The sequence below is a fragment of the Malurus melanocephalus genome, unplaced genomic scaffold (genome assembly GCF_030028575.1).
Source record: "Malurus melanocephalus ecotype Western Australia unplaced genomic scaffold, MMel_1.1 scaffold_318, whole genome shotgun sequence".
Lineage (NCBI taxonomy): Eukaryota > Metazoa > Chordata > Aves > Passeriformes > Maluridae > Malurus > Malurus melanocephalus.
Window position 1 is genome coordinate 464,035 of NW_026623550.1, and position 20,576 is coordinate 484,610.

General features: G+C 58.5%; 3 protein-coding genes and 1 non-coding gene across 5 annotated transcripts in view; 2 read left to right on the forward strand and 2 right to left on the reverse strand.

Annotated features, from left to right (window-relative positions):
• The first annotated feature begins 642 nt into the window (after positions 1 to 642).
• GRIN3B (glutamate ionotropic receptor NMDA type subunit 3B) lies at positions 643 to 5,832 on the forward strand. Its single transcript, XM_057377585.1, has 9 exons — positions 643 to 1,364; positions 1,807 to 2,851; positions 3,255 to 3,400; positions 3,590 to 3,705; positions 3,837 to 3,988; positions 4,070 to 4,234; positions 4,460 to 4,527; positions 4,657 to 4,992; positions 5,440 to 5,832. Exons 1-9 carry the CDS (start codon positions 667 to 669, stop codon positions 5,474 to 5,476), a joined length of 2,763 nt encoding a protein of 920 aa, XP_057233568.1. The 5' UTR covers positions 643 to 666; the 3' UTR covers positions 5,477 to 5,832.
• Positions 5,833 to 6,187: 355 nt separating this feature from the next.
• On the reverse strand, positions 6,188 to 18,109 carry TMEM259 (transmembrane protein 259). 2 transcript variants are annotated; one of them, XM_057377587.1, is made up of 11 exons: positions 17,477 to 18,109; positions 15,356 to 15,622; positions 14,967 to 15,078; positions 12,730 to 12,840; positions 11,707 to 11,829; positions 11,286 to 11,386; positions 10,395 to 10,452; positions 9,993 to 10,076; positions 9,385 to 9,517; positions 8,971 to 9,070; positions 6,188 to 8,328 (listed from the first exon to the last, which is right to left on the reverse strand). In XM_057377587.1, the coding sequence occupies exons 1-11, from the start codon at positions 17,699 to 17,701 to the stop codon at positions 7,522 to 7,524; spliced, it is 2,121 nt and encodes a 706-aa protein (XP_057233570.1). In that variant the 5' UTR covers positions 17,702 to 18,109; the 3' UTR covers positions 6,188 to 7,521. The 2 variants fall into 2 exon arrangements, with proteins under 2 accessions (XP_057233570.1, XP_057233569.1); XM_057377586.1 differs by having other exon boundaries at positions 14,913 to 15,078.
• Positions 18,110 to 18,415: 306 nt separating this feature from the next.
• LOC130580245 (U6 spliceosomal RNA) lies at positions 18,416 to 18,522 on the forward strand. The gene has a single exon (XR_008966087.1). It is a non-coding gene; the product is annotated as a U6 spliceosomal RNA (small nuclear RNA).
• Positions 18,523 to 18,674: 152 nt separating this feature from the next.
• The window catches only part of ABCA7 (ATP binding cassette subfamily A member 7), a 16,487-nt gene continuing 14,585 nt past the window's right edge, over positions 18,675 to 20,576 (reverse strand). The window contains exons 45-50 of the mRNA XM_057377589.1: positions 20,183 to 20,324; positions 19,979 to 20,113; positions 19,798 to 19,901; positions 19,587 to 19,679; positions 19,266 to 19,503; positions 18,675 to 19,189 (exon numbers count right to left, since the gene is read on the reverse strand). Coding sequence (XP_057233572.1) covers positions 19,049 to 19,189; positions 19,266 to 19,503; positions 19,587 to 19,679; positions 19,798 to 19,901; positions 19,979 to 20,113; positions 20,183 to 20,324 — 853 coding nt within the window. The 3' untranslated portion in view covers positions 18,675 to 19,048. The remainder of the gene's footprint in view (positions 19,190 to 19,265; positions 19,504 to 19,586; positions 19,680 to 19,797; positions 19,902 to 19,978; positions 20,114 to 20,182; positions 20,325 to 20,576) is intronic.

Below are 20,576 nucleotides of genomic sequence, written 5' to 3' on the forward strand. Positions count from 1 at the left end.
TATCCCGATGCCTTGCCCCGGTTCCATACCGGCTCTATCCCGATCCCCGTCCCGGCTCCGTCCGTGCTCCTCTCCCGATCCCCGTCCCGGTTCCATACCGGCTCCATCCCGATCCCTGCCCCGGCTCCATACCGGCTCAGCTCCGCGGGTCCTCCTCCCGATTCAGTCCTGCCGCCGGTCCCGATCCCGATCTCGATCTCGGCTCCGTTTCCAGCTCTAATTCCGGATTCATCCCAAACACTCATCCTCGCTGCATCCCGACTCTGTTCGGGATGTTGGAGCACCTCCAGGCTCCATCCCGGCTCTGTTCTCCCTTTGTCTTCTCTCCCAGCCCCATCCCATCCTCATTCCCACCTCTATCYTGCCTGTACCCCAGCCTCATCCCGGGCCCCATCCTGGCTCTCTCTATCTCCCATCGCAGCTCAATTCCAGCCCCCTCTTGGCCCTAACTCCAGTCCTGTCCTGGCTCTATCCCAGCTCCCATCTCAGCTCTCTCCTGGCCCCTTGCCCAGCTCTATCCCAGATTCCCGCTCCCACTCCAAGGTAAATTCCCTGGTTCTTCTGGAAGCCCTGCAGCCCCCAGCCCCAATCCCCCCTCCATTCTGTCTCCAGAAGGGCTCTGGGATGTGTCCTGATGGTGGATCCCAGACAGAAACTGGGCAGGGGATGGGCAGGGAGTGTGGGATGACCTCAGGGCATGTCTRGCGCTGCCTCTGGGCTCCTCCCGCGGGCAGGAGCACAGCCACGACCCYTTTGTGTTGGCAGAGCCCCTTCCACTTCCACATGGACCGGCAGAGCTCACCGGAGATGATGGTGGATGTGCTGGTCAGCGTGCTGCAGGCCAACGACTGGCAGGAGAGCAGCCTGGTGCTCTGCCACCCCTGGGACATCGACGGCTTCCTCGACCTCTGGGCCCAACGTTCCCAACTCTTGCTCCGCACCGTCCTGGACCTGGGCTACCTGGACGAGCCCAGGGCCACCCGCTACCTGCGGCAGCACGGGGAGCGTGTCAGGAGCCTCTCCAGCCCGGTGCTGGTGCTGGGCTGTGACCTGCACCGCGCTCGGCTCGTGTTCCGAGTGGCCGAGGAGTTGGGGCTGCCACCACAGGAATTCCAATGGATGCTGGGCTTTCCACTCAGCGCCAGCGAGCTGCAGACCGAGGGGCTGCCCCCGGGGCTGCTGGCCTTCGGGGAGGTGAGCCGGCCACCGCTGGAGCTCTTTGTGCAGGATATGGTGGGATTGGTGTCCCAGGCCATTGCCCACGCTGCCCGCGGCCGTCCTGACCCCGCGCTGCTGCAGACCACGGGCAGCTGCAAYGAGAGGCATCGAGCAGGCGGCGAGTCCCCGGGGCTCTTCCTTACCCGGTAAGGGGTGCTGGGGGTGCCTCTTTTCCCCCATTCCGGCTCTGTGATATTGGGGTGCATGGGGGAGCTCTGCCCCAGACCCAGAACAGGGTGAGGGCAGAGCCTGGGGACCCCTGGGCTCGGTGCAGCGCTGTCCCCAGCGTGTGCAGCCACCACCGTGGGGCTCAGCCCCCCAGGACATGGTTATCACTGCACAGGGGGGGATGTGTCACTTCAGATCTCCGTAACGCCGCCCGAGCACGGTCACTCTATAAATATTAATAACGCTCGGCCCTGGCAGCACAGCGAGCTGCGGGGCAGCGCGGCGGGGCCGGATCCTGCTGCTCCTCCTTGACCTTGTCCCTGCCCGAGTCRGGCATGTCCCTGTCCCACCTCCCAGCCTCATCCCTTGGTCACAGCTCACCCAGGACACACAGGAGCTGTAAAACTCTTTTCTTGGCAGGTTCCTGGCCAACACATCCTTCCACGGCCGGACGGGGCTGGTGCGCGTGGAGAACACGGCAGTGGTGAGGCCGGAGCAGCAGTTCCGCRTCTGGAGCCTGCGTCGGGACTCGCAGGGGGTCCCCACCTGGGTGACAGTGGGCACCTGGAGCCACGGCAAGCTGGAGCTGGAGGAGGGCGTGTGGCAGAGCCAGMGGCAGCGCAAGAGCCCCAGCGAGGCGGCCGGGGAGGCCCGCACGCGGCTGCGGGTGGTGACGCTGGTGGAGCACCCCTTTGTCTTCACCAGGGAGGTGGATGAGGAAGGGAACTGCCCGGCCGGACAGCTCTGCCTGGACCCCGGCACAAATGACTCGGCCGTGCTGGACGCCCTCTTTGAGAAGATGGGCAAYGGCTCAGTGCCGCGGGCGTACAAGAAATGCTGCTACGGCTACTGCATCGACCTGCTGGAGAAGCTGGCCGAGGACATGGCCTTTGATTTTGAGCTCTACATCGTGGGGGACGGGAAATACGGGGCCTGGAAGAACGGGCGCTGGACGGGACTGGTGGGGGACCTGCTCAGTGGCACGGCCCACATGGCYGTCACCTCCTTCAGCATCAACTCGGCGCGGAGCAAAGTCATCGATTTCACCAGCCCCTTCTTCTCCACCAGCCTGGGCATCCTGGTGAGGACCAAGGACACGGCGTCGCCCATCGGGGCCTTCATGTGGCCCCTGCACTGGACCATGTGGGTGGGCATCTTYGTGGCGCTGCACATGACCGCGCTCTTCCTCACCCTCTACGAGTGGAAGAGCCCCTACGGAATGACTCCCCACGGCCGCAACCGCATGAAGATCTTCTCCTACTCCTCAGCCCTCAACCTCTGCTACGCCATCCTCTTTGGGCGCACCGTGTCCAGCAAGACGCCCAAGTGCTGCACTGGACGCTTCCTCATGAACCTCTGGGCCATTTTCTGCCTCCTGGTGCTGTCCAGCTACACAGCCAACCTGGCGGCCGTCATGGTGGGAGACAAGACCTTCGAGGAGCTCTCGGGCATCCACGACCCAAAGGTGGGCAAGTGTCCTGCTGCTTCAGATGGGCTGAGACAAAACTGAAGGCCAGGGAAAGAAAGGGGTGAGGGGGGTCCTCTCCTTCCTTCTGCCCCTTCCTCCTTCTCTCCAGCCCCAGTTCTGCATCYTGACCCCTCTTAAGAGTGGGGAGGTCTTTGAGACCCCCAGAGAGCTTTGTGTGTGGGTTTAATCCCAGCCTCAGCTCCAGGGCAGGGGGAAGTGGGCTGAGTTCATGCTGAAGCTGCCCTTGGGGAGGCTTTTTCCAAAACACCCTCAAGAGCTGCTGCACCTCTGGGGCTGCCCCAACACCCTGCCTGGGGCTCAGGGCTGGGKACACATYCCTGGGGGAGTGGGGACACATTCCTGGGGCCGAGGGTGCTGATGCTCTGGTGCCTCCTTCCAGCTCCATCACCCCTCACAGGGCTTCCGCTTCGGCACGGTATGGGAGAGCAGCGCYGAGGAGTACATCAAGAAGAGCTTCCCCGAGATGCACGAGTACATGCGGCGCTACAGCGTCCCCACCACCCCCGACGGYGTCACCATGCTCAAGTGAGRGGCAGGGAGAGCATGGGGGGGTTCTYTCCCATCTTTTACCCCTCYCAGGGCAGGTTTTGTCCCAGCCCTGGAGCCTGTGCACTCTCTACCCCACATCCCCAGCTTCTGGGAGGGGTTTCAGGCTGGGGAATGCTGAGGAAGGGGGATCAGCCCCTCCCTGAGCATCCCCCTGTGCTGGTACAGGACAGAGCCCGCCAARCTCAACGCCTTCATCATGGACAAGTCGCTGCTGGACTACGAGGTCTCCATCGACTCYGACTGCAAACTGCTCACTGTGGGCAAACCTTTCGCCATCGAAGGTTTGTGGGGGCTCTGGTGGGGAGGGGGTTCCGTGTTTTGTGTGTGTTTGTGGGGATGGTGCCCCCTCTGTGGTGGGCACTGCCCAGTCCCAGCACTGCCCCTCTCTCCCCCCTCCCCACACCGGGGCCAGGCTACGGCATCGGCCTCCCCCAGAACTCGCCGCTGACCTCCAACGTGTCCGAGTTCATCAGCCGCTACAAATCCTCGGGGTTCATCGACCTCCTGCACGACAAGTGGTACAAGATGGTTCCCTGCGGCAAACGCGTCTTTGCCGTCACTGAGGTGAGGCAACCGCTCGGCCGGGGGAGGCTCTGGGCTCTGACACCCCCACACAGCCCAGCCCACACCCCCTGCTCCCCGCAGACCCTGCAGATGGGAATCTACCACTTCTCGGGGCTGTTCGTGCTGCTGTGCATCGGGCTGAGCGGCTCCCTGCTCACCTCGCTGGGCGAGCACGTCTTCTACCGCCTCGTCCTGCCCCGCATCCGGCGCAAGAAGAAATTCAACTACTGGCTGCACACGAGYCAGGTGGGGCCGGGAAAAGGGGCTCACGCAGCACCCCAACCCATATTGGTGCTCCCTCCTAAATTGCACCACTCTACCCTCCTCCACCAACCCTCATTTAGCCCCTGAGCCATCACCCCCAGATCATCACCCTCCAATTAACCCCTCATCTGTTAACCCCAGACCATCAYGCCACCCTTAACCCCAAAATCATCACCTCTCATCTCATTCTTCCCTTGTTCCCCACAGAAAATCCACCGGGCATTGAACATGGGCACGGAGGAACGGAAGAGCCAGCCACTGAAGTTGGAGCAGAGGTACAGCCGGGTTTGGGAGCCTGCCCCGCTCTCCTTCTCCTCCTTGTGGACACCCAAAATTCTGGGGGGCTGCAGAGGGACCCCACAGCAGCCAGATCGCAGTTCAACCCTTCCACCCTCCCCACGCAGGTGCGAGCCCCAGCCGAGATCGGCAGCGGCGGCCGCACAGCAGCCCTGGAGCGCCCTGCGGAAGGAGGCGCGGCGGGTGCGCTTCCAGCTGGACAAAGCCCCCGCCGAGACCGAGGGGTCCCCGCGGCACCCCGGGAACGGGCGGCCCCCGCAGCCCCTGGACAGAGCGGCCGGTGAGAACGAGCTGCGGGAGCTGGARGAGAAGATCCAGGAGATGCGGGAGCAGCTGCGTGCGGCGCTGCTGAGGAAGAGCGAGCTGGTGTCCGTGCTGGGCACCGCCAAGAGCGGCCGGGCACTGCCCGCTCTGCTGACCACCGAGGCGACCCGGGAGGAGAGGTGAGGGGAGGGTAGGGCACCCTAAAAGCACCCCAAAGCACCCCAGGAGGAGAGGTGAGGGTAGGGCACCCCAAAGCACCCCAGGACACGCTGCTCTGCCAGGGCGGGGCAGGGCACCCGCTCCTCCGGCTCGGGGAAGAAGTGGAAGGAAAAAGGGAGGGGGGATGTCCTGTGCCCCTTCTCCGTGCCTTTGTGCCTTCCTCCCGTCCCTCCCGCTGGCAGCCGGGCTTTGGAAAGGCCGGGAGGTTCTTTTGGGGGGGTTGAATTGGGGTGAGAGGTCCCCGTAAAGCCCCGGACAAAGCTCAGCCCCTTGCTCTGGTTTATTTACACCACGKAAATAAAGATGACGAAGGAAGATGRAGTCTGCTTTYCCTCTTGCAGCCGCATCCCAAACTCAGCCAAGCCTGGGCTAAGCGTAACCTTTCCCTTCCCCTCCCTCCTCCGCAGGCCCGGCTCGGCCCCGCCGCAGGACGGCAGCGATTAGAGGCGGCAGAGGAAGCTCCCACACGGATGGGGCAGGAGGACAGGCCGAGATCGGAACATCCCGCTGGAGAAGYAGCTCCAGGGCGGCCAAGCCGGGCTGATCCCAGAGCCACCGCGAAGGAGAAGCGGAGCYTTCCTCGGGCGGAGGGTGAGGGACGGAGACGCTGCTCAGGGAGCGGGACAGGCTGCGGCTCAGGGCTCTGCTCYGCCCGGAGGATAAGGAATAACTCCCCATCCCACTGCGGGCGGCTGTGGAAGGACCTGGAGCCCTGCAGCCCTTCCCCCGGCACGGAGGATGCCCAGCAGCACCGAGTATGGCCAGGACAGGGCTGGTGCTCAGCCCCCTGCCCTGCCAACCCCCTGCACACTGCAAGGGGACAGATGGTGACACCCCAGCATAGTGGCACCCCCAGGACTGACCATTGACCTCGCTGCACCCCCCTGCCCCCTGGACTCCCAAACGCCAGCCCAGCACAGCYGGGGGCAGGGCACGGGGCAGTGCCGCAGGAGCTGTTAAGAGATAATATTTATTATTATATACAAACACGTTTTGTACATTAATTAAATAGAATGAACTCTACTCTTCATTCATCAAATCATTTGGTTTGGTGTCCCCCCTTCCCCTCACACCCACTCCTCTGAAAATCCAGAGGCTGGGAGCCAGTTGGCCACGAGGCCCCTTCTCAGCAGTGCTGGCAGCAGCAAGACTTGACCTGCTGGGCACAGCAGGGTCGCCCCAGSCCCGGAGCAGCACCACGGCTGCTCCAGGCAAAAGGGAAACACAAAAAAGGGGCACCCAGGTGGGAAAGGCAGAGGGGTGAGGAGGGGGTCTGAGTCCCCCTGTTGACAAGGAAACACTGAAACGGCACAGAGCCCTCTGAGGGAGACGGACTCCAAACGCTGCTCAGCCTTAGGGGGACAATGCTGTACTTGGGGACAACTGTGTAGGGACCCAGCTGTCCCCATCACCTCCTGTCCCTGCCCTGTCCCACCGTGGTTCTCCCAGAGCTTCATCACCCCACCTCACTCTGCTCCACCTCCAGCACATCCTGGCACGGATCTGGCCCCTCTGCAGGGCCCACAGGCAGCACTGCAGCTCAGCTCTTGGCAGAGGCGTTTGAGCTCTGCCAGCCTCACCCTCCACTGCCAGGGAATTGGGGGAAAATMAGCTGAAATGTCTTGGCTTTAGTGTTTTGGTTCTTTGCTAAACCAGCTCATGCAACAGTCCAGGCATGAGGAGCCACTCTCCTCTGGGATGGAGCTGATCCTAAACACAGACGTGTCCCACAGGAGGGACAAGGCACTGGATAGCAGCTGCCTCACCCAGAGCAGAGCTGTGCAGGACAGAGCTGCTGCTCTGGCCCCACACTCCTCCAGACATCCATTGCAGCACGGCCAAGCATCACTCACAGCTCCTGAGGGCAGCTCCCACCTGGACACAGCACCGTCCACCTCCCAACCCACTCGCTGAGGGAAATTCGAGGACAGAGAAAAGGGGGCTGAACGGCAGCTTCTCCTTTGGTTGTGCCCTGGCCTGGGCAGACCTTGTGCCTGGGGAAGGTAAAAGGAGCAGGAGCAGGAAAGGTGACCAGGAATGGCCACTGTGGCCTCCCACGGGGGCTGGACACTCTCTGCCTGTTCTATCCACTCCTACTCTCACCACAAAGCTGCCACACGTGTGGAGTGTCCCAGGTCAGCTCCCACCTGGGATCAGCACCTGGACTGCAAATACAGCTGCAGGGGCAAAGCTGGGGATTGGGGGACAAGGAAAACTTAGGGCACGAGCGGGGCACAGTGGTGGCTGGSTCACCTGTGGCCTCAGAGGAGCCCCAGAGCCACGTGGGCCAGGGGACCAAACCCCCCCAACCTTCCCACAGCCCCCCRTGCCTTTCCCAGGGGAGGGAGGTCACTGCAGCCCTGCTCTGCCCCAGCTGCTCCAGCTCTGCTCAGAGGGATCCATGGGTTAAGGATGATGGTGAAGTGAGAAATAGTAACAAAGAAAATCCAAATGCCTTCCCGGCAGTTCCAGAGCGACAGGAACAGGGCTCAGGACAGGTTCCTGGAGCTTAGCTCCGAGCTGGGYGTTCTCTCTGCTGGTGCTGGGCAGGGGCTCCTCTCCCCCGGGTCCTCCAAGCCTCTGTCCTGGTCACTGTCCCCCCCCGAGGCTGGCAGGGGCTCTGCCAYGCTGCTGCTGCCCATGCAGTTCTTGCCATTGGGTTTTGCTCGGCTGTCTGAGCCCTCGAGAGCCTCAGTCTGCTTGGGAAGGGAGGGGCTGGAGCTGGGGACAGCCCCTTCCTGCAGYGAGGAGGGTGCCGCCCCAGCAGCGGGGGGAGCATCTGCTGCAGCCACCACGGACGTTGAGGTGACCTCGATGGTGATGGAGCCCACGGCCGTCTCTGGGTGGTCACTGCTGACCCTGATGCGGGCAACCAAGCCAGAGGCTGTGGCCGCCTCCTGAGGGGTCCCGTTGGCCACAGCTTCGTGCACCACGGTGGGCTCCAGGAGGGTCGTGCTCAGATCAGACAGAAACGAGGCCTCTGTCACGATGGCGGCTGTCTCAGCCACCCAGTTCAGGTCACTGCCCACGGAGGCAGCGGCGGCGATGACGCTGGAGGCTTCTCCAGGGGTCAGAGCGGCCGGACCGCTGCCCTCCCCRGGGGGCCCGGTGGCCAGCGGGGCTCGGCGGCCCCCAGCCTCGACAGGGGCGGCCGTGGTGTTGTTGTTGAGGTTGTCCTGCAGCGTGGTCTGGGTGCCCTGGCCGACCTGCTGGTTCTGCAGCAGCATCTCCTGGATCCTGATCTGCTGCAGGATGGCTGGCAGCTCGTAGTGGTGGAAGAAGTAAATCATGGAGTGCTGGGGGAGGAAAGGGAAAGGAGTCACCCTGGGCCTGGGTCACAGGCCACCACACGTTCCAAGAAAACCAAACTTCTGGAGAATYCAGCTCCTCTCACAGCCAGAATGTTAGCAGCAAGTTGCAAAAGATTTATCTCTTCCACTATGATTMCTGCAAGCTGCTTTATTTTTTCTCTCTGAAGACAGGCAACAGAGTACAATCYCTTTTCCCTGTCAAAGGCTGGGATAARAGRGATAACAGCATTCCTCTGGCCCATMCTGTCCCCACCCTGCAGCAGGGACACCCAAAAGGCATGCTTGATCCAGGATACCAGACACATCAGCTTGGAGCTGGTTCTGCCAGCATCCTCRCTGCACAGACCTGAACAGCTCCTCTGCAAGGCAGACCCTGCCCAGGATTTATTCCAGGACAGGACRGAAATCCTTCCCAACATCCATGTGACACCAGGTTACTGTCAGTCCCATGGCTGGCCTGGAGACAGCAATCCAAACATCCCTCTCTTACACAGCYTCCTTCTGCTGCTCCATTTCCTAACCAGGCTTAATTCCATCTCTGACATAAATAAGGATCCCTACTCCAACCCAGATTGATGGGAAGTTTGACAAAACCCCCCGAGGTGCAGCAGCCCTGCAGGGACTCACCTGGATGAAGAGCCAGGAGGTGACAAGTGCCAGGCTGCTGTACTGCCCGTTGAAGCGGTAATGGTAGGCGTAAAAGGCGAAGTGGTACAGGTAGAAGAATCTGAGCAAGAAGACAAGAAAAATCAGGCAAAACATGACCTCCCTTCTCCCAAAACCAGCCTGAGCTAGGACACTTCACCCAGGGCAACACAGACTCATTAACAAGTAATTAGAGTTGCCTGGCTATGAATAGAATAAAACAATGGGCAGGGGAAAAKCAAGGTGATTCCAAGATTCCAAATCCAAAATGCACTTTGGACCCTGTGATGTGTGGGGCAGGTCCCGAGCAGCCACAGGAGTGGGGATTGTTGCGTCTGGAGGTGCTGGGAAGGACCCAGAGCAGCCAGAGGGGATGTGGGCACAGGCAGCCCCTACCTGAGCCAGTGCCTCTTGCTGGTGTTGGTGTGGCAGCAGATGGCATCGTACTGGTCTGCCAGCCATACGATGAGGATGATGTAGAACGCGGTCGTGGTGTCATTGAAGAACTCGGACATTATGGCCTCCATACCTGGGGACAGAGGGGACATCARCAYRTGGCAGGGCATGAGAAGGGGTCTTCTGTCACCTCAGAGCAGGGCTGTGACTGCACCTGCCCAGGGCAGGTAACAGCTCTGCTTATGGCAGCAGCTACAACCAGCAATGTTCCACCTGCACAGCCAGGGATCCCAGCACAGGTTTTGGGAGGTTTGCTGCTTTTTAAATTCAAACTGTAYARATGCAACGTGGCCACAGAGYGCGAGTCTGCAATGAGCTCCAGGGACAGACAAAGCTTTGGATTCTGGGATTTCCCAACAAACTACTGCTTTTTCAGGGCAACCACAAGGACAAAGGAGCTCACTGTGCCAACAAATTCCAGAGCTTTCTGCCTTGTGATGAGCAGCCACAGTAACCACCTGCCGCGGSCAGCTCGGAACAGGGAATTAGACTTCCCACAGATCCCAGAGGGATGTGCTGCAGACACAAGCAGCGAGGCAAGTCCTTACCGACCAGAGCCAGGATGACAGTGAGAAGTGGAGCTGCAGGGAACGCAATGGTCATGTTCATCTCCAGCATCTGTAACAGGTCAACTGCAAGAGGGAAAACACACTGTGGCACGGAGAAAATGGTGGGAGGCACAGAACCCTCCACCCCATGGTACTGCCCACTCAGTGCAGCCAAATCCCTGCCCCCACTTAGTATTTCTAAGGACAGAGWGCAGCTCTGCCAAGTGCAGGGACTGGAAGCAGGAGGATGTATTCCCCGTGCAGCTACAGGTAGGACCTTTCTAAACAGGGACAAATGATCCTCAAGGTCCTTCCAACCTAAACCTGCTGTGACTCTATGACAGCCYGTGCTGGAGCAGCCACAGTGCCCAGCACAACCCAAACCCCTCAGCCAGTCCTTACCAATGAAGACAAAGATCTGATGGTGTGAGTAGCGCAGCAGCATCGAGACAGAGAGAGTCTGGAATGGAGAGAGAAGAGGAGGCAGATTAGAGCCCCACGGGCACAGGGAGTAGCTCAGAATCGCACTGCGGCAGTGGCCAGGGTGAGCCTGGCCTTGCACATCCCACGTTCATTAGCTGGAGCTGTGCAGAGCCATTTCCCAAAGAGTAATTAGGGCTTCACAAACAGCAATTAATCTCTGTGCTGCTGCAGGGGAACAGACAGTAAGGGATTTGTTTGTAAAGGGACCAATCCTGAACATTTGTGCTGGGGCCACGCCAACCCACAGAGCTGGGAGCAGGGATTCTCCTGCCCTCCATCCCCTCCTTACTTCACTCAGTTCCTCCTCGGTGCCCACAGTGTGATTGTGCACAGACCTGCCCCAGTGGGTGGGACAGCCACACACAAAGACACAGTCACCCACGGCCACCCAAGACAACAAACATGGCGTAGTTATTGCTTGGGATCTTGTCTGATGTGTATCTGAGAACATCTCGTCTCATCGCTTGCTTTATCTTGATTATCTTGGTTTAACACTCCTGGCAAATCAGCCTGGGCTGTACTTAAAAGTTTCGGAGGACAAACGTCTGCACCCTGTGCTGACAGCTGGAGTGTTTTAGGGACACTTAGAAATCAACAGCAACTCCCTTYTCACAATGAAACAACACTAGTTCAGCTTTTCTGTTAGTTTCACTAGTTGGCTTTAAAAACTTTAAATAACCCCAAACAAAAAAAGCCCCAGAGTAGGGCCTCATCCTCCACCAACTACACTTTAAAAGCAGATGAGAGCTCAGGTCTGTGCTGCCCAGCACTGGGCTGAGTCCAGGCACTGCCCAGCWCACGGTGACTTACGAAGATGACCATGATGACAAAGGCTGCCAGGTAGGAYGTCCTGGCCATCCACATGCTGACAAAGCGATAGTGCTCCCCRGACACCACATTGCGAAGGAAACCTGGAGAAAAAGCACAAACACAAGCTCAGTGTGATTAACTCACAGATTAAGAACCAAGCACCAGTGCCTGCTAAAGAAACAGGATTTGGAGCAAATCCTCAGGGCAGCACTCATTGTCATGCAGGGCGGTGAAGCGGGAGGAAATCACGTTTCCAGACACCTCTCCCCTCCTGCCTCTCTCATTTTGTCCTTGACAATAACACAGGGAGCTGTTCCCTGCATTACAGATTAATCAATAGTCAGAAGATGATAGTCAGGCATCCACAGAACAAACACCCACTGCTCCAAGCAGCCGCTGCTGCGACTCCTCCAGGCCTTACCTTTGTTTTCCTCRTTTTCAGCTAAAGCTTTGACGCTCGACATCAGGATGTCATCATAGCCCAGAAACTCATCCAGCAGCAGGCGGCTGAACCTGTCTCCAAAGCACTGATCTCTGGTAGGATCTAGAGAGAAGACAAAAACCTTTCACATTGTTCACACCTGGAACCACAAAGCAAGGAGGTGAGGGATACTTGTGCCAGCAGAGCTGCACCTGCATGTGGACCTGGGGCAGTAAAACCCAACTTGGCAGGACTGGGAGAGAAAATGCCACCTCCTGACAGATACAGCCACACTAAAGTGCTAATGGCAGTCGGGACTTAAGGATCATCAGGGYTGTCACACTCTGTGCTGGCACAGACACAAAGGGAATTTGCCCTCTAGGCTTGGCCTGTCTCCTGGGCTCACCCCGAACACCCATTACTGTGCAGAAAAACTGCTTAACTCCCATCCAGCTCTGCTTCAGCTTGAGTGGGAGGAAGTAAAGAGCTCCACTCTGATTGCTGCACTAACAGATWCAAAGGTTTACAGGCATGGGAAGGTCTGAGGCTGTGCTCCTGACTTGGACAGGTTTTAATGGAGCACATGCCAGGAGAAGAGAACACTGCTCAGGGAAATGACCTGCTGGTGCTCCCAGGGGCACAGAAGCACACAGAGTGTGACACAGATGTGTGAGCACTGTCCCAAACAGCTGCACAGCTGCTCTGGCCACCAGGCTCTAACCCTACACTGCTGAGCCCAGAGCTTCAGTGTCTTCATCCAGGGAGAGAGCTCTTCCCTGCTCCATGTGAAAACTGTGCTGGGCATGATATCAGGGCTCACCGAAACAGGCTCCACCATTTCAGAAGACTCCTCCTGGAAAGCTGTGACCTACTAAAGGCAGACGGCTGCAGACAGCAGCTCTCTCACGTGGAAAGTGAGCACCAACAGCTTCAGGAGGAGTTCCCAGAGATGGTGTGGAGGTCTCTGCACTGCAGGTACCCACCCCTGAGCCCCCCACCCTGCCCAGGCTGTCTCCCACTCACCCAGGGTCACCACCATGACGGGGATGCTGAGGCGCTGCCGTGTGCTCTGGGACAGGCGCAGGAAGCCGTAYTCCAGAGAGTATTCCACAATGTAYTCTTCCTGTGGCCACACTGRGACAGGGACACAGGGAGACAGGGACACTCAACAGCCACATCTGCAAACAGACACCACGAAGAAACAGCCCCTCTGGGTTCCCTCCCACCTTCCCACCACATTCTTGAAAAGGGAACTGGTTGCAAACATGGGCTCCAGGCTTCTCTCAACAATTTAACATAAATCAATACAAACTCTTTGGAATTACAGCCCATTCCCTTGACATTAGTTCTTAATGTCAGACTTCTGGGAAAGCTTCAGGGCAGCAGTTCCAAGCTCTGCCCAGAAACTGCCCACACCTTTGCCACTTGTGCGTGCTCTGCTTGATTTCTGCTTCCCACGTTGTTTGGATAACAGCAGGAAAATCCACTTTACACCTGCTGAACACCAAGTAAATGCTCCAGAGGCAAGAGCCCTGCACTTCCCAGGAGACTGAGGTTACTGCTGCAATTATGTGTCTGAACTGAAGGCAGCAGCAATTACAGCTTTCCCAAAAACTGGTGGTGCCTGAAGTTTCCCTGGGTTTTTTTTTCCTCAAGAAAGGTTCCAGAGAGATGTTTTTTTGCTACATCATCTCTGAAAGGACAAAACCTCCCRCTAAGCCAGAGCCAAGCAATTTAATCCCTGCTCTTTCAGACTGCCAGGGTGTATCTCCAGGAGGGGGGAGGCAGCTGTCAGGCAGCTCTCGACACCACAGCAACAGTTAAAGGGACACAAGAACTGAACACCTGACCCAGCACTGACAGAGATCCCCTTACTGGGCAACAAGCACAAGCTGGCTTGTTGGTTTTGTCTTTTGTTTCCCTTATAAACAGTTTTAAGCTCAAAAGGAAATCAAGAGTTTAAATATCAACAAACAATTATTTCCTTTGTATAATAAAATATTATTTTCACAGTAAAATATTCTGATTAAACATCAAATTTGGTGCACTTAGAGGAAAACCAAGAAACCTGGAAAAAACAACAAAATCAGGTATTTGGGATTGGTTTAAAGATGTGAATTTTGTAACTAATCTGGGAAACAGCCTGTTCTCTCCCTCTCCTTTTCTGGATCGTTTCCAACCAGGCAGTCAGCAAAACAAGGGACTTCCCACCAGTGCCCCAGCCCTGCAYGACTCTTCTCAGAACTCGGGCACCAGCAATAAAGGTCCTGCACCAAAAACATTTACTGCTCTCTGGTCTTAATGACCTTTCATTCAGGACTAATGAGCTCTGGATGAGCAACAAGCAAATCCACTGCAAGACCAAGGAACARGACAGTGTCCAGTCTCATTCTTCTCCACAGCCACAACCCCAGTGTGTCTGCAGAGCAAAGAATTCCAGCCTTCACAGGGACAGCAGTGTGGTGAAAGAGGCCAACTTTTTGCAAATTTTGTGGAAAAAGACAAAGAATCCAAGTACATATCTCTGTTTTATGGTAAATACTGCTTAGCAAATTTCCTCCATTAACCACTAGAAACAGAAGTTTTTCCGCACTGGAATTCCATTTTAAATAATACAAAGCTATTAAATCTCCCTGTGGAGTTTATGAGGTCTGAGCAGCTTAGGTCAGGCAGGAACAGGGCGGGATAAGGCCAGGGAACATCTGAGTGGAAGGGCAGTGCCATATCGCAATCCACCAAAACCCGCTCGGTGGCTTTCGGGATTAATTWATTGTAGCAAATTGGCTGCTCCAAGTGCTGGGCTTGGCTCAGCACCCAGAACACAGCCCAAACCCTGTTCCTGCGAGAAGGAATGTCACTGTCAGGGGATCCCTGTGGGTTGCAGGGGACAGTGAATGGCTCAGGCTCACCTGAGGTACCTGACACGGATCACAGCAGGAACCAGCCGTGCCAAGAGCCTTCATTCACCTGTGGTTGATATGAAGCCTCTTGACCTGGCAACTTTTCCATCCCAGCCTCCCCCCAGCCTCAGGACAGAGCTCGCTGTGGGTCTGATGTTAGCACAGGATTAACCCCAGGTGAACACATCAGGAAGACATTTAAGGTCACTGTGAAGGTGCCCCGAGGAGCCAGGACAGGACACATGGGGAGGATAGGATGATGGGGGGAGGGAGGAGGAGCACAGGTAGCAGTGAAGGTGTGATTACCTGCTCGGGCTAGCATCTCAAACTCGGACACAGTCTCCCGCAGAGGCTGCATACCTTTAGTGGCTGCGTCACTAAATGAGAACTCCTGGCTGTCGTTGTGGGGCAGCTCAGTGCTGCTCACCCGGGATGGCTTGAGGAACACCTTGGGCTCGATATCCAGCTCAAACTGTTGGRAAACCAGGGTAGGGAAAGCCACATCAGCAGCCTCTTCACCTCCCATGCTCTCTCTAYTCACATGAAGGCCTCCCACCCCATGAAAGGCCATTTTCTCCAGCTTTCCTTTCTGTGTTAAGCCATCAGAGGAGCAGCCAAGGGGGATCAGGAGCAGCCAAGGAACACACTCAGTTTCCAGGATTACACAAGGACTTCACTTAAAACCAACATTTCCCCCTGACCCAACACTCAGGCTCCCCTCTGGCGTACACAGCGAAACACATCCTCACCTTGATGGAACTATTCTCAAACATATCCACAGTCATTTCTTCCTCCTCCTCCTCCTCTTCCTCCGTTGTGGACTCAACCACCATTCCTGGGAACTTCTCGACCCCACAGAACTGCAGGAAGATGGGGGCCCGGCTGGAGTTGCGCTGGATTTCCACCCGCAGGATGCCGTCACGGGGCCACTTGTCCCGCACGTGCTCCAGGCAGTTGATGGGCGAGCGGGAGAAGGCGATGTGGATGTAGGCCAGGATGAAGAGCACAAAGAGAGCCTAAAGGGCAGCAGACAAAGCAGAGACTGTCAGACTCCTTTGTACTCATCTGCTCTTCTTTGCTTGTGGAACATCAGAATAATTTGGGCAAGCGGATTGGCAAGTGGACAAGAGCTTCGGTGCTTCCCTGTACCAACAAACGGCCAGACCTCGGCAGTTTTAGCAATGARCACACACCAAAGGCAGCAGGAACCCACTGCTGCTGCTCATGAGACCTGAGCTGCCCCTGACAGCCCAGAAAGCACAGATCCTGCGATAAACAGTGCCCCCCAAACCAACCACACACACYRCCAGTGTGGGATGAGGCCACAAGGSACACTGAAASAAATGGAAAAATGCCCGTGCCTTCCAACCCTTCCCTTCCCTCCTCGGCACAAAGAGTTTCCTGCTGAAACTCAGACAACACTGCACAKCTTTGTAAAGGCAGAATAAAGAAAATTTTAACCAAAGCAAACCCTCCCCTGGGCAGGATGACCCAAACTCAACTCAGAACTGTTGTGACAAAGAACAGGCCCTGCCCTGGGGAGGTTGAGCTGGTCCCCAAGGTCCAGTGCACAGAGCACCACAGCTCCCTGCCCTGCCTCAATCCCAGGAATGGCCATAAACCACAGCAAAGCAGAGTGGACTAAAAACCTYGTTGCCTGGAGTGTAGAGAGATGTCCAAAGTTCAGAGCTCTGAGCACGCCTGGCACRGCAAGTGGCACTGCTGAGCTCAAAGCTCCCTTCTCAGCCTCCCTGCGCTGCTCTGTCCTCATCAGCCCTGCCGCCCTGACCTATTTGTGACGAACAAACAGCCTGGTAAACATCACTCTGCAGAGGAGCTGCACAGGGAGATGTAAGGGAAGGTAAAGAAGGGCCATTTCCCCGGTTGCAGGAGCCACAGCAGAGCCAGGCGCAATTCCAGGACTCTGAATGGGAATGTGGGCTATCACTTCCCTCCTGTCAGCAGCCAGAGCAGAGCTGGGAGCAGGCTGGAGGCTGCTGACCCCGTGGGCTGCTCTCCACAGAGCCCTGAGGAAGTTTTTCCTTCTCTGGCAGAGCTGTGATTAGAGGCAGAAGCAAAACAAACTCTCAAAAGCACTCTGTCTGACCACTGCACCGTTAGCACCATCCCTGTCTGCTGGGATCCAGCTGGACAACTGGGAGAGGGAACAGGGATGTGAAAAACCCAAACATTTCCTGAGAGAGTAGAAAATGCAGCCGTGCAGTATGAGACAGGCTGTGCTGAATGTTTTCTTGCTGAATTGCAGAAACCCAGAGGAGTGTGGTGCTGTCACCTGGCAGGCTGCTCTTCCMCTTACTCTAATTTCCCATTCTGGAAGCTGTGGAACAGGGCTCAACCTACAGTCAGTCACCCCTGGACACTGACAAGCTCCTCTGGGAGGGTCCCTGTCACCCAGCAGGGACAGGTGGGGTCACCCCAAAGCACTGCAACACATCACTGGCACTGCTGAATAAAACAGGATCACAATGGGGCTGTGCCTTAACTGCTTCCAGAAAAGACAAGACTCCAGCAAAACTCCAAACAGTCCAGTATATCATGTGGGCAACGTATCCAAAAAGTGTGATTGCTCAGAAACAGAAACTGAAACCTCGCCTGCCTAGTGCTAGCTTGGCTACGCAACAAGCAGGCTCAGGAATTTGCTTTTGATCTACAGATCTGGAAACAGAGCTCCAGAGTTCAGGGAACACCGGGGCCACGATGGAGACCCCTCYTTCCCTCACAGGAGGGAGCTCGGTGTGTGTGGCCCAAACAAAGCCTGCCACCTCCGGCAGAGCCACGACTTTTTGCGTTTCTAAGGAAATTCCTGCCCTCAGCCCAGCCGCGGGCTAGCAGGAGGAGCTGCCCCTCACCTTGAGGAGAACGAAGAACTCGAAGACCCGGCGGAAGGAGGGAGGGAAGAGGCGAGCGTAGGTCACTGCCATCTTGAAGAACAGCGCGTGGAAGAGGCGGTCCCGCACGTTGATCAGGGGGTTCTGGTTGAGGTTGGGGTTGCGGACACCCCGGTTGTTGCCGCCGGCGGCCCCGGCGTTGTTGGCCGGGTGGTGGTTGTTGGCATTCGGCTGGTTCTCGGACATCCTGACGGCGGGGCCGGTGAGGGCTGGGCCCGGAAAGGCCGCTGCTCCTCCGCGTTGCGGGCTGGGGCCGGGCGGGCGCTGCGGAGGGGCCGCGGGCGCGGTGCCGGCGCTGCCTCCGTCCCCGCTCCCCGGCCCCGGCCCGGCGCAGACGCCTCGGGGCGGCGGCGGGTCAGGCCCAGCGGGTCAGGCCTGAGCGCTCAGCGGGGCCCGGGAGCTGCGCGGCCGGAGCGGACGCAACGGGGAGGCGGCTGCCGTGCTGTCCCCGCGGCCATGGGGGTTCCTCGGCGGGGCGGCGCGACCCGGGCGTGGCGGGCGGCTCAGCTGTCCCGGTGCGCTCCCCCGTCCCGTCCCCTCAGCGATCCGCCGCCATCTTCCTCCGCCGGACACGGCGGCTCCGCGCGTGCGCGCGCACGCGCTCCCCGGGGCACGACGGGACGGTGGAGGACACGCGCCGGCCCCCGCCCCGCCCCTATGCAAATTAAGACTCTCCCGCAATGCCCCGCGCGTGGCCTGCACTTTCGTGTGGGAGCCCGACCTYGAAAAGGCGAAAAATTTCTGATAAAGCGTAAGATTTGGARTRAAAATCAGCGTGMATCRTCTGGGAAGAGTAACCACGTRAAGAAAAGCGCGGAAGTCYAGAAACAAGTACTCGCAATGAYGTAAAAATTATCARCTGAGRGGGGTTTAAATAGCYCTGCGGAGGCCWCARRATTCGTGCTCGCTTCGGCAGCACATATACTAAAATTGGAACGATACAGAGAAGATTAGCATGGCCCCTGCGCAAGGATGACACGCAAATTCGTGAAGCGTTCCATATTTTTTTCTCAGGTTCGTCTCAAAACTCATTCCCGGGAGGTCTCTTTTGGGCCCCCGAGACGCCTCACGGGATGAGGTAACGGGGAGCTCCCTGTGGGTCGATGTTCGCCGGTTCCAAGGCCACCGTGCTGCCCCATCCCGCTGCCCCCCCCGCCCTGTCCCTCACTGGCTTCACATCGTGGTGAGGGCGATCGAGCCCCCGGCAGTACCGCGGGTCTTTATTGAATTGTTCTGTTACAGCAAGCTCGGCTCCGGTGGGGAGCAGCGGGGTCCCAAGGCCAGCCCCAGACACCCCCATCCCGCTCAGCAGCCCCCAGCAGGGCATCACCCCATSGCAGGGAGCTGGGGCCAGCCCTGTCCTGGCAGTCTGACCCTCCCCAGTGCCCACTGTCCCGTGGGATGGTGACATTCCAGTGGGCAGGATGCGCTCAGGCCTCCTCWGCGCAGCTCCCAAAGCCCCGTGACCCCGCATCATGCTGCGGTGACAACTGGGGACGGGTCCATGGGGGTCCAGGGGACACCATGTCCCACTCAGACAGCGCTCTCCTGGTAGCTGTCATCCTCCAGGAATGTGGCCAGTCGCCTCCCAGGGATGGGAGCCACATCCTGCCCTGGGGCTGTGACCTCCCCAGCATCCCCATCGCTCTGCTCCTGGGCAAAGTGCACGAAAACCTACAAAAAACAGCACAATGAGGGACAGCGCCACGGGACAGGGCCACCKCGCCCTCACCCTTGGCTCCCCTGTCACCTGATCCAGGGTGGTCTGGGACACGGAGTAGTCCTCGATGTGGCAGGGGCCGCGGTGGGCGGCCAGGAGGCTGAAGACGGTGGCCAGGGATGCGGTGCGGGCGGGCAGGTGGTACTGCAGCAGCCCCCCGTGCCGCTCCCGCAGCACGATACCCGGGAAATGCTGCTGCAGCAGGGTCTGCACCGCCGCCGGACCGGGGCCACCCGCCCGCACCACCACTGTGTACCCATCCCCAAACCTGCGGGGACAGGGGACAATGATACCAGYGCTGGAAATGGCCACAGCCCTCAGGAGACCCAGCTGAGCCCCCCACCCCWGTACCTGTTTTTGAGGTGCTGGACGCTGCCCAGGCAGCGGAAGCGGCCGTTGACCATGATGGCCATCCTGGTGCAGAGCGCCTCACACTCCTCCATGCTGGGGGAGCACGTGTGAGCCCCACAGGGCAGARGGATACTCCCCCGTGGGGGATTCCCATGGGAATGTGGTTATGGGGGCAGAGGGGTGGCACTGCAGGCCCCACGTGGGGACTCACCTGTGGGATGTGAGCACCACGGACCGTCCGTCCCGGATAACGCCGAGGATGCGTTCCCACAGGAACCTCCGTGCTTGCGGGTCCATCCCCGTCGTGGGCTCATCCTGTAACGGCCCCAACACGGGGTCAGTCCTGGCAGGACCCTGATGCTGCCCTGGGGCCTCCCATGGCCTCTCCTCACCAGAAAAACGACGGGCGGGCAACCAAGGAGGGCGATAGCCGTGGAGAGTTTGCGCTTGTTGCCCCCGCTGTACTTCCCCGCTGGCCGGTCCGCGTGGGGACCCAGCCCCAGAGCGGCGATTCCCCACTGAGCCACCTGCCAGAGACACAGGGGGTGAGGGTGGGGGCTCCCCAGGGGCTGGGGGGGCCGGGGTACGGGCCCTACCCTGGGGGTCTCCTCCTCTGGGACCCCGCGCAGGCGGCTGTAGAACTCCAGGTGCTCCCGCCCCGTCAGCAGGTCCGTGATGGCGTCAAACTGGGGACAGTAACCCATGTGCTGGTGGACAGACTGGAGGTCGGTGAGCACGCTATGGGGACAGGTGAGCAAGATATGGGGACAGGTGAGCAAGATATGGGGACAGGTGAGCAAGATATGGGAACAGGTGAGCATGGGATGGGGACAGGTGAGCATGGGATAGGGACAGGTGAGCATGGGATGGGGACAGGTGAGCATGGGATAGGGACAGGTGAGCATGGGATGGGGACAGGTGAGCATGGGATGGGGACAGGTGAATACACTGTGGGACAGGTGAGCAAAATATGGGGACAGGTGAGCATGG